Genomic DNA, 12795 nt, shown 5'->3' on the forward strand with positions numbered 1-12795 from the left:
TCCACCCATTATCAGTTCTAAAGCTGCTTCCACCTTTTTATGTATTTGTGATAATAATACCTCACTTCTTGGTCATAATTTCTGTCTTATTTCAGGCTTCTATAACAAATTATCATAGATTGGGTCACATATAAAACAATAGAAATCTATCTCTCACAGTTTGGAAACTGAAAGATCAAGATAAGGGTGCCACTATGGTTGGGTTCTGACAAAAGTCCTCTTCTGGATGCATATTGCTGGCTTATCCTTATGTCCTCATCCTGTGAAAAGGAGGAGCTAGTTTTCTGGCCTCTTTTTATAAGGGCACTAATCTCACTCATGAGGGCTCCACTTTCATGACACAATTGTCTCTCAAAGAGTCCACCTCCTACTATTATCACATTGGGATTAGATTGCAACGTGAATTTTTGGAAGGCAGAAATATTTAGTCCATAGAAGGCTATAAAGTGCTTCCTGAAATAGTGCTTCAGTTTCTAGAACTAGCCCATTTCCACCTACCTTCTCTAAATATTCCTTCTGTGATCAATAATGCTTCAGTTTTCTTGTTTTTAATTATTAAAAAAATTTAGTTGTCAGTGGACTTTTATTTTATTTATATGTGGTGCAAAAAATCAAACCCAGTACCTCACACATACTAGGCAAGTGCTCTACCACTGAGCTACACCTTCAGCCCCTTGTTTTGAATTTGATAGAGTATTTGACATGAAGGCAAATAAGTGATTAAAAGACATTTGATAAAATTTGTATATAGAAACTAATGTTTCCCCATAGCGAAATGATGTCAGATGATGATGCAAAATGATAGTGATGTCATAAACCCTAGAACAGGGTGAACCACATAAAATACCGTAGTAACCTTGGCAGAAGAAACATTTGAGCAAAGCCCTGGACATGATTTTTTTAATTTATGTCCTATTTTTGTCCATTTGGACAATTAATTGTTTAAATACAAGTGAAAGTGATGGATCTTCTACCATAGGTATGTGTCTAACCTTAAAATTAATAAATTATGATCTACTATATTATTCATTTAAACACTTAATTACAAACGCTAGCCACGTTTAGGAAATCTACTGTTACTTTGATGTTACTATTAGTAGGTCTTCAATAATTTATAGCACAATTGATATTTTTATTTATTTATTTTTAATATTCTATTTATTTATTTTTTTAGTTTTTAGGTGGACACAATATCTTTATTTTTTATATTTTTATGTGGTGTTGACAATTGAACCCAGCGCCCCACGCATGCCAGGCTAGCATGCTACTGCTTGAGCCACATCACCAGCCAGATATTTTTATTTCTGTATGTAAAATCCAAGCAAACTATAAGCACAAAGAGTACAGATTTACAGGGCATGGTGACTCACACCTGTAATCCCAGAGGCTCAGGAGACTGAGTCAGGAGGATCACAAGTTCAAAGGCAGCCTCAGCAACAGCAAGGCACTAAGCAACTCAGTGAGACCCTGACTCTAAATAAAATACAAAATAGGATGGGGATGTGGGTCAGTGGTTGAGTACCCCGAGTTCAATCCCTAGTACAAAAAAAAAAAAAAGAATACAGATTTCTAATCCCTCTTCACTCCCCTTTCTCAGTCAATGCCCCATCCACACTAGATAATACTATGTGGATGACTCTGGCATAAGACTTAAAAAAAAAAAAAAGTAGGTTTTTTTTTTGTTTTGTTTTGTTTTTTAGACAGGTCTCATTATATTGCCCTGACTGCTGTCAAGTTGCTGGGCTCAAGTGATCCTTGTGTCCCCTCCCCTTTCCCAACACACATATTTATACACATTAACACTCAAGGCATGCACACCCTCAAAAACCTAAGTACTATAATGAGCAAGCCACAATACAGGGGTAACCCAGGTAATTGTGTGGATTAGCTAGACATGCCTCTCAGATTTGACTTCTAGATTGTGGCTGAGGCAGTCAGGAATGGTGGTACATGCCTGTAATCCCAGCAGCTCGGGAGGCTGAGGCAGGAGGATCACAAGTTCAAAATAAGCCTTAGCAACTTAGCGAGGCCCGGAGCAACTTAGTGAGACTCTGTCTCTAAATAAAATATAAAAAGGGCTGGGGATGTGGTTCAGAAGTTAAGTGTCTCTGAGTTCAATTTCTGGTGTGTGTGTGTGTGTGTGTGTGTGTGTGTGTGTGTGTGTGTGTGTGTGTTATATGTGTGTATATTATATACACACATATATACTGTAGTTGGAGATGTATTCCAGCCAACAAAGTTACAATGATGTTTTTAAAACATCATTGATGAATAGATTTGATCTTGACCTATAGTACCAAGCCACTGTTAAAGTGGAAGGAAACTTGGTTACCTAACACATTCTCTGATGATACAATGTCTTTGCAGGAGCTAAGCAACTTGAATCAATGGAATCAAAAATGGACAATTTTAGGAGACATCTACTCATCATTATAATTGGTGTTATGATCATAGCCTTCATCTTTACCTGTTTTTGTTTTCTGCATTATAACTGCATGAATGAAGATGCCCATAAAGCTGGAATGTAAGTTTGATGCATTTATTTATTTATTTATTTATTTATTTATTTATTTATTTATTTATTTATTTAGCAGTGCTGGGGATGGAACCCAGGGCCTTGCACATGCTAGGCAAGTGCTCTACAACTGAGCTACACCCAAGTTTAGTTTTATATCTTTAAATTAAGGATGCAAATACGTATATATACATATAACAGAGATTTTGTTGTTGTCCAGGTTACTTAATATTACCTCTAGACCTCTAAAGAACTACCAACTTCTTGTTGGTGGGATACTTTCACTTAAATTATATCAGCTTTTAAATATTCTCAAATATATTATTAATGTTGGCCAAAGCTGTCTCCCACTCAGGGTTCAACTGAACCCCCAGGCTATTACTTTCATTATAAATTAAGAAGAAGAAAAGGGAACATGAGAATTCTGAGTAAAATCAGAGAGGGAAAATCAAGAGAGAGAGAGAGAGAGGCAGGGAGTTGGATCTCTGTTTTCCAAAGGCAATTAAACATTTGGATGCTCTATCATTTTAAGATTTAATAGCATAAATACTCAAAATTGTTACTCTAATGACTTCAGTCCCTGCCTTTCATATAGGAGGGTTAGGCTGGCCATGATATACTAGTTCCCTATAAATTTCCTAGTCTGAGGACTGGTGTCTAAAATGTGGTCCTGGTACTCTAGTTCCTTAATTATAGAGGATATTATGAATATAAACATGTATAGATAACTGGATGTTGTGAATATGATAGGGAAAAAATGACTTTGGTTTAAGAAACTGTTTTTCTTATGTTATCAGTTTGTGACTTTTTTCTTCTGGGGGTGGGTATTGAGGAGTGAACCCAGGGCCTTGTGCATACTAGGGAAGGGCTATACCACTGAGCCACATCCACAGCTCAACTTTCATTTTTTCTGTTTTTGGTACTGGGGATTGAATCCAGGGATGCTCTGCCACTGAATTACTTCCTTAGCCCTTTTTATTTTTCATTTTGAGATAGGGTCTCACTAAGTTGCTGAGCCTGGCCTCAAACTTGCAATCTTCCTGTCTCAGCCTCCAACCAGCTGGGATCACAAGTGTGCACCACCATGCTTGACTAGTTTGTGACATTTTAAATAAAACATTTAGTTTCTAGAATAAGGAATTTCTATCCCTTTGTGTCTTTCTCTTAATAGTAGATTTGAAACAACTTTGTGTCATTCCCACATATAAACTATAAGATTATCTAATGTGGTTGAAACAGTAAAATAAATAAAATTTATTTATTTATTTTATGGTGCTGGGGATTGAACTCAGGGCCCTGTGCATATAAACAGTAAAGTGCTCTTTAGGAAAAGCATTCAACATAAATTCCTATCCGTAACCTGAGTTATACTTTTTAACCACACTCTTTGTTCAATTCTTACTTTGTTCAATTTTTCTACTAGAGAGAAAAAAATCCAAAGTGTAAGTTGACATAGTTCTTTGTTTTCTGATAGTAGTGGTAGGATTTTTTGTTTGTTTGAAATTGTTATACTCCAAAATTTCTACATTTCAGGGACAAGGACGAATGTATTGAAGACAAGTCAGCTTGGCCATCCAGAACATCATTCAGTGAATCCAGGACAGAAAATTTATGCAGTCTAGAAAAACATTCCATGCTATCCAGTATAGAAAAGTTATCTGGGCCCTCAAGTCCAGAAAAGTCATCCATACCATCCAGTGCAGAAAAGTTAGTCAGATCTTCGGGGGCAAAAAAGTTATGTAGACCACACAGTAAGCAAAAGTTAATCAGGTCATCAACTCATGAAAAGTCATTCTTACCATTCTGTGTAGGACTGTTATTCAGACAATCCAGTCGGAGTCGACAAAAGTCACGTAAGCCAGCAAGTCCCCAAAGATATCTCAGGTCATCTCACTTGGAAAAATCATGTAAGACATATAGCCTAGAAAAGTCATATAAGCTAGCCCATGCCCACAAGATAGTCAGTCGGGTCAGCACTTCCTATCCAGATAAGCCAGTCAGGCTACCTTGGCCAGCTAGTCAACAGTCTTCAGCCAGACCAGTCAAGTCACACTTTCTGTCTCATCCACAAAACCAAATCTTGTTATCCAAGCCATTAAGGCTAAGAAAATCGGTCAAGGCACCCAGACATCGTCATCTTAAAAGGTCAATAAGTATAGGCAAGACAGTCTTGGTAGCCAAGCCTCTATTAGCCAAGACTTGTCAATACAGGGGAAAATGCCTTGTTTGCAAAACTACTTCTGAGACTTTGGTCCATATTTCTGAGTCAAAGAAGGAAAATGCAGGAAATCTTTTCAGTTCAAGTAATATGAAGAGTTTTACCAGGTCCTTTCAGAAGGTAGATTCCAAGGATGATGTATACGGTGATAATGTGACAGACGGTGATAATGTGACAGACATTGATATGATGACTTATGACAGTGATGACAGTGAGAGGGAGATAATCATTATTTGCAACATAAGGAGCAATTATATTGTCCCTTATGACACTTCAAAAAAATAAGGGCTCAGTAAAAATAAAATCCAACCATGAAGGAGCAAACTTATAGCACCTGTTTTATGCTTACCATCACTTATGCTACTAATAGAAAATCCACTTGTGATCACTGTTAATATCATACCTATCCATCCTGAAGGCAATTTGTTTGAAAAGCAGCAATTAAATGCTTGACATACGTAACAATTATTATTGTGTTTATCATTGTATTTTTGAGGCATGAGGCACTTCAGATGTGGTCACTTGAATGGAAATCATAAATACATGTGCACACCCAAACCTAGAAATGAATTAAAAGATGGAATCTTCCTTCCCTTGGATTAGCTCTCAATTTAAATCTCAATCTAATGAAATTCATTTATTTGTTTGTTTATTCTTGTGATGCTGGGGATCAAACCCAGGACTTCACACATACTAGGGAAGCACTCTACCATTGAGCTACACCCTCAACCCCTGAAGTTTATTTTTAAATTCTTTTGTGGTGCTAGAGATTGAACCCAGGGCTTTGCACAAGATAGGCAAATATTCTACCACTGAGCTACACCCCCAGTTCTATTTTGAAATATTTATTTACAATCTTCATAGTTTAATATTCTCTTTTTCTGTAGTGCTCTGTGTTGAGTTGGAAATAGCTCTGTACTGTGGACTGAATGTTTGTGTCCCACCCAAATTCATGTGGTTGAAATGTAATCCCATATCTGATGGTATTAGGAGATGGGGCCCTTGGGAGGTAATTAGATCACGAAGGTAGGAGCCCTATTGAATGGGATTACTGCTGAATAATTCACCATTTCTACTATGTGAGATACAGCAAAAGGATTCCATCTATCAACAATACAGCCAGCCCTCACCAGACCCTTAATTAATTGGTGCCTTAATCTTGGACTTCCCAGACTCCAGAAGTATGAGAAATAGAGTTTTGTTGTTTATAAGCCATTCCATTTGTGGTATTTGTTATGCAGCCTGAGTGGACTAAGACCCTCTGCATATTTGGTTCTGGCTATGTTGGGAAAATTCCTGATGATTACTTCTAACACACTGCCTCCATAGATGGCTACCTAAAGTGAGGGTGCAGCCTGCAACATCTATACCTGAAGCTCCATATTAGTCTAAGTGTTTTAATCTTAGATACTTTCAATAACTCTGCTCATTCTTTTTGTTACCCTTCAAAATGGTTAAAGAGTTGCCCTTGTGTGTGTGCATTCTCAAAAGGTCACAGTTGGAGGCCCACTCATTTACCCATTTTTCCTATGTGGTACCTCCCCACTCTAAATCAGCAGGAAAGAGAGATAAGTGGAAAACCTTGGAGTCATATAGTTTAACTTCCCCATTAATGAAACATTATACTTCTTCTTCCAAGGGCATAGTTGAGAAAAGCAGGCAAAGTCATGCATGCATTCCCAGTCTATGTTCTAGCTGTGTATATTTTGCTCCATATAACATCTAACAAATGTAAGTTAAATGTCAGTAGCTAGCATGTACTAAATGTATCAGGCATTAAACTATCCTCTTTTTTTAGTCTCTTCTTTTTATTTTTTTTATTTTAATTTGTTATATATAACAGAAGAATGCATAACAATTCATATTACACATATAGAGCACAATTTTTCATATCTCTAGTTGTACAAAAAGTAGAGTCACACTATTCATGTCTTCATACATGTACTTACAGTAATGATGTCCATCTCATTTCATCGTCTTTCCTACCTCCATGCCCCCTCCCTTCTCCTCCCTCTCCTTTTCTCCTTTACTGTATCTAGAGTTCATCTAATCCTCCCATGCCCCCCACCTCCACATTATGAATCAGCAGTCTTCAATCAGAGAAAACATTCGGCATTTGATGTTTTGGGATTGGCTAACTTCACTTAGCATTATATTCTCTAACTCTATCCATTTACCTGCAAATGCCATGATTTTACTCTCTTTTAATGCATTCTGCTGTCATGTATTTAAAAAATAAAAGCAATTAAAAATATACACAATGGAATATTAAATTATTCTCTTTATGACTCAGAGGTACTGAGGTTACCCTGAAGTTTGCAGATTCACCAAAAGGACTCACAGAACTCAATACCAGGCTATATTTATGGATAAGTTTTATTAGAACAAAAGTATATAAATCAAGAGTATCAGGAAAAAAGATTTGTATCAGGAAGAATCCAGAAGTTGGGCACAGATTTTTGATCATTTCCCCATCTGGGGCCACTCAGGACATGCTTTCTCTTTAGCAGTAAACTATGTGGACTTGTGCAGAATGTCTCTTCCCAGAGAAAACTGTTCAAGTTTTTGGGTCTGAGGCTTTTATTGAAAGCCAGTCACATAGAGACATCATGCTATATGACAGTTATAACAATTGAAACTTAGATTCCCAATGATGAAACCAGACACACATCAAGTATGCTAATATATGTGTAAAACAATTCTGACAGACTGAAATGGCATGGTCCATTGTAGTAATTGATTGAACTGAGATTTGAATCTATGGTGGTTTTATGCTCACTTATGCTATATATATTGCCTTCTCACTACCAGCTATTAGCATGGTGATTATTTACAGATCACCCAATCCACTCCAATGATTAAAACCCCTACCTGAGTATAAGTTAGTCTGAGCCATTCTCCCACTCTGCTGGGGGTATATAAAGATGTCTTATGCTCATTCATATCCTACCTCCCCATGGCTTCTGTCTTTTTATAGATAGTTCCCCCAGGTATGTGTCTACAAGGTAATCATAACATTTATAGGTGACACAATGTTGTTGCTTATGCATAAAAGTATTAAGAGATAGTATATTCATTTAGAAGAAAAAAAAGCACTGTGGTCCAGGCATGGCAGTACACAGCTGTAATCCAGCTACTCAGAAGGTTCAGGCAGGAGGATGACAAACTTGAGACCAGCCTAGGCAACTTAATGAGACCCTGTCTCAAAAAATAAATTGTTAGATCGGGAGGCTTCCCTTTCCGTCCCCTTTCATGGTGGCTGTGGGTGGGGACTTTCCACCTACCTGAGGAGACCTGAAATGGCCAATCAGAAGTAGACATGGCAAGGGACCCCTCCCCCACCGCCCCATCCCAACCCCCCAATCCCCCAACCCCCAAATCCCCCAACCCCCTCAACCCCCCACCCCCACCCCCACCCAGGGAAGCAATCACCCTGCCAATTCAATAGCCCTGACCAAACTGGGACAAACATGATCCCCCTAAACTCAGCTCAGCCAACCTGCTGTCCGTAGCTGCAATTTATTTTTAATTTTTTTTCTTTTTTCATATTCTCTTTCTTGATTCTTATTTTTTTATTTTTATTTTTTTATTAGTTGCTCATGACAATACAATGATCTTGACATATCATACATTTGACTCAAAAGGGGTATAATTTCTCATTTTTCCAAGTGTACAGGTTGCAGAATCACTAGGCCCTCCTACCTCCAGCTTCCCTTATTAGCATTGTTCTTGCCTTTCCCGCCTGCAACTTCCTGGGCCCTTACCCTTTCACGGGACCAGTGAACCTCACTGGAAGCGCCCCCCAATAAACCTCCTTTTGGTACCTCATTCTTATTCCATGATCTCATGCACCCCTTTCTGCTTTACATAAATAAATAAAAATAAAAAGGGCTGGAGATGCAGCTCTGTGGAAGAGCACTTGTCTAGCATGTGCAAGCTCCTGGGTTCAATTTCCCCACATCCCCCCATATAAAAAGCACCATGGGAGCTGTAGACTTGAATTTCTTACTGGTATTACCTATTTTTAAAATACAAACTGAAAAGGAATAAATTATAAATTATTTTAAATTAGAAAAGCCTGATCTTTTAAAAATACACAAATAGAAGCAAAAGTTATAATGAAATTTTAAATTATCATGAAATAATTTAAATTATATGCAAAAGTAGGGCAAGTAACATACTGAACTGCCATATAATTGTTATTCAGATTAAGCAATTATCATGACATAGTCAATCTTTTTTCAATTAGACTTTATCTATTATCCATTTGTATCTCTAAAAGATAACTTTTAAAAATGTACAAACACAAAACCATTATTCCATCTAGAAAATAATAATACCTTATGTTTTAATGATCTTTTGTATCACTGTGACTAAAAGACTTGGCAGGAAGAAAAGTTTGTTTTGGTTCATGGTCTCTTTAGTCTTTGACCAGCTGATTCCATAGCTTTGAGCCCAAGGTAAAGCAGAACATCATGGCAGAATGGTGTGGCTGCAGAAAGCAGCTCTGACATGGTAATCAGAAGCAGAAAGAGCCCACTCACCAGGGACAAAAATATTACCCCAAAGGCATGCTCACAGTGACCTACCTCCACCAGCAAATCCTACCTGCCTACAGTTACTGCCCAATTAATCCATATCAATAGATTAATCCATTGATTGGGTCACAACTCTCATCATCTAATCATATTATCTCTGAAAATTCTTGCATTGTCTTATACTTAATTTAAGCTTTTGAGGAAAATCTCATATCTAAGCCATAACATTCTGCTTTTGGCTCTCAAAAGCTCATACAACTTCACAATGTGAAATACATTTAGTCACTGGGTGTGGTGGTGCATGCCTGTAATCCCAGTGGCTTGGGAGGCTGAGATAGGAGGATTGTGAGTTCAAAACTAGCCTCAGCAACTTAGGCCCTAAGCAACTCAATAAGACCCTGTCTCTAAATAAAATATGAAAAAAAAGGGGGGCTGAGGATGTGACTCAGTGGTTAAGTGCCCCTGGGTTCAATCCCTGGTACTGAAAAAAAAAATAGTCCATTTCCAAGAGTCCCGATAGTCGAAACAGTTCCAGCATTGCCCAAAAATCTAAGTCAAAAATCTCGTTTGATATTCAAGGCATACTCTATGCTCTTTTCCCCTGCAAAAATCAAAAGCAAGTTACATATATCCAATACATATTGGTATAGACAACATTTCCATTCCACAAGGGGAAAATAAGGGCATAGAAACAACAGATGAAACCAAAGCAAGACTGATATCCAGCTAGGCACACAAGTCCTATAGCTCCATATTCAGCATCTGGGGCATGGGGCATCATGATGTCTGCTCCAAAGGGCTTGTGTAGCTCTGCCCCTATGGTCTTGCTGGTTGCAGTCCACATGGTTTCTCTCTTGGCTTATCTCTGCTTGATTCCTGCAGCTTTCCTCAAAATATATTACATATTACTGGCATCTCTTAATCTTAGGGGTCTCCACTGCAGGTTTGGCTTCCTTCTCACATCTTCATGCATCACCCTTTCAGGGGCAGCCTGCAATGGGCTCTGACCCTCATACACTTTTCTTGGCTTCCTAGGCCTTCCTTTGAAATCTCAATGGAAGCCTCCCTGACTCCCTAATTCTAGCATCTTGCATTCTTGAAAAACTAGCACCAGGTGGTTGACACCAAGATCCACCACCATCTCAAGCAACAGACAAACCTCCTGGGACCAGGACTGCAGCAGCCTCTGTGTGCCTGGGTGGCTAATCACAGTGAAACAACCTCTTAGGTCACCCTGTGAAAACAAGGTGCCCCCAGGTCTCTTCTCAAAGGAATTTTTAAATTTATACCCTTGAACCTGAGATGAGTATTGTTCTTGCCAATTCCTGAGAGGCCCTCAAGACATCTTTCCTATTGTTTCTGGGTAAAGTACTTAGCATCTCTTTAGTGGCTATAATCTTTTTAATCATGTCTTCCTTAACCCCAGTTTTACTCACACTTTTCTGGCCAAAAAGCAAGTTTTTTTTAATCTTTCTGCTCCTAAATATCACAGTAAACTTGGCTAAAAGCCACCAGCAATATCCATGCCACCCCCTGAATGCTGTGCTACATTCAAATTTCCTCTACCAGATTAATTAGTATATCACCTTTAAATTCAATCTCACAAAAAGTCTCAAAACATGGGGAAAATGTAGAGAACTTCTTTGCCAGAATGTAACATAAATGGCCTCTAGCCCAATTTCCAATAGAATCTCCTCTGAAACCTCATTAGCCAAGTCTTTACTGTTTGCAATTCTATCAGTATTCTGGTCTTCTTAGCTCCCTCCAGAATTTCACACTAAATGCTGCTTACAACATTCTAAAGCTTTTACAGCTTGTATCTCTAAAATTTTCAAAATTACTCCCCCTTGGCAAGTATGGTGGCACATGCCTGTAATCACTTGACTCGGGAGGCTGAGGCAGGAGGATCACAGTTTCAAGGCCAGCCTCAGCAACTTAGTGAGGCCCTAAGCAACTTAGTGAGACACTGTCTCAAAATAGAAAATAAATGGGGCTGGGGATGTGGCTCAGTTGTTGAGCACCCTTGAGTTCAGTCTCTAGTACCAAAATAAATAAATAAATTCTTCCCTTGCAAATTAGATCCACGGGTTTCTAAACCACATGGTTCATAAGCCAATTTCTGTTTTAGTTCACTTTTTGTCACTGTGCTCAAACGACCTGGCAAGAACAACTTAAAGGAGGAAAAGTTTATTTTGGCTCACTATTTTAGAGGTTTAATCCATGGCCAGCCAAATCCATAGCTTTTGGCCCCCAGTGAGGCAGAACATCATGGCAAAAGGGTTTGGCAGAAGAAAGCAGCTCAGGGCATTGCAACCAGAAGCAAAGAGAGAGAGCTATGCTCATCAGAGACAAAATATAAACCCCAAAGGCAAGCTCCCAGTGACCTACCTCCCCCAGTCACACCCTACCTGCCTACAGTGACCACCTAGTTAATCCATTTTAGTGGATTAATCCACTGATTAGGTTATACTTCTCAAATTTGAACATTTCACCATTGAAAATTCTTGCATTGTCTCCCATATGAGCTTTTGTGGGATACCTCATATCTAACTATGACACCTTTATAACAATCATCTAGATATTATGTTTAAATTTCTTGTTTCTCAAATTTATTGCATTTGTTTCATTTAAATGTATTTTTCATGTCTAAAAGCATCTAAAGTTAAATTTTTAAATCAAAAATCACAATTCTATTGCTTAATCTGACTTTGTAATTTAGAATGCTTTCAGAACTAATCAGAGCTAGCCTGGAAAATAGCAAAGGTCAAAATTGTATAGCTTTCAGTTGAAATTCAACAGATCTCTTGGTAGAAAAAGCCAAATAATCTAAATTCTATTGTCTTTTCCATTTTGAACCTAGAGACATGTAATACTTTAAATGCTGTGAATATTAATATCTAATAAAAATGACTAACTGCCAGTGACAACCAATGATAATGACATTTTAAGAACAAGTTATCTGCATGCGTGTGTATGTTCCTTTTTAAACCACACTTAATTACAGAGTAGGAGTCTACAGAATATTTGGAACTCATTCAATGTGCACATTTCTAAGTGCATTAATAGGGGCTTCACACATAAAACCAGTATAAAATATGTAATAAAATATATGTAGCATAAGTCAGATAATTTTAGGAAGGAAAGACGGAAGAGGAGAAAATTGACCATTGAAATTGCCTAGGCTAATTAATAACTTTTAAACAGAAGCCCTATTACTCCAATTTTTAATCTTTAAAGCTTCTCATAAATATCTTGATTTAAGTAAAAGAGCCTCAAATTTTGACTTCCTGGCCTTCCTGCAGGCTCATCTCTTATGATACTTTACTACCTTCTCTCCCATTCTCCATTTTAAAAATCTGTTCAGTAAGAGGATCCTAGTTGTCTTCCCATTGCTTCCTTACATTTCCCTTCTTCAGGGAGCATTGTGAAGCCAGTTTCAAGTGTGGCTCTTCCTTCTCAGGCCAGTTCTATCCTCTTTCTTTTGATTCCATCGTCGTCGTCGTCTTCTTCTTCTTCTTCTTCTT

The 12795-nt window shown here is 38.0% G+C and overlaps 1 protein-coding gene across 1 annotated transcript in view; it reads left to right on the top strand.

Annotated features, from left to right (window-relative positions):
- Positions 1-891: 891 nt before the first annotated feature.
- Positions 892-12795, top strand: part of CXHXorf66 (chromosome X CXorf66 homolog) — a 37635-nt gene continuing 25731 nt past the window's right edge. The window contains exons 1-4 of the mRNA XM_078034182.1: positions 892-979; positions 2368-2524; positions 4049-4322; positions 4365-4944. Of these exons, the coding sequence (XP_077890308.1) occupies positions 892-979; positions 2368-2524; positions 4049-4322; positions 4365-4944 (1099 nt within the window). The remainder of the gene's footprint in view (positions 980-2367; positions 2525-4048; positions 4323-4364; positions 4945-12795) is intronic.

The sequence above is a fragment of the Ictidomys tridecemlineatus genome, chromosome X (genome assembly GCF_052094955.1).
Source record: "Ictidomys tridecemlineatus isolate mIctTri1 chromosome X, mIctTri1.hap1, whole genome shotgun sequence".
In the NCBI taxonomy this organism is placed as follows: domain Eukaryota; kingdom Metazoa; phylum Chordata; class Mammalia; order Rodentia; family Sciuridae; genus Ictidomys; species Ictidomys tridecemlineatus.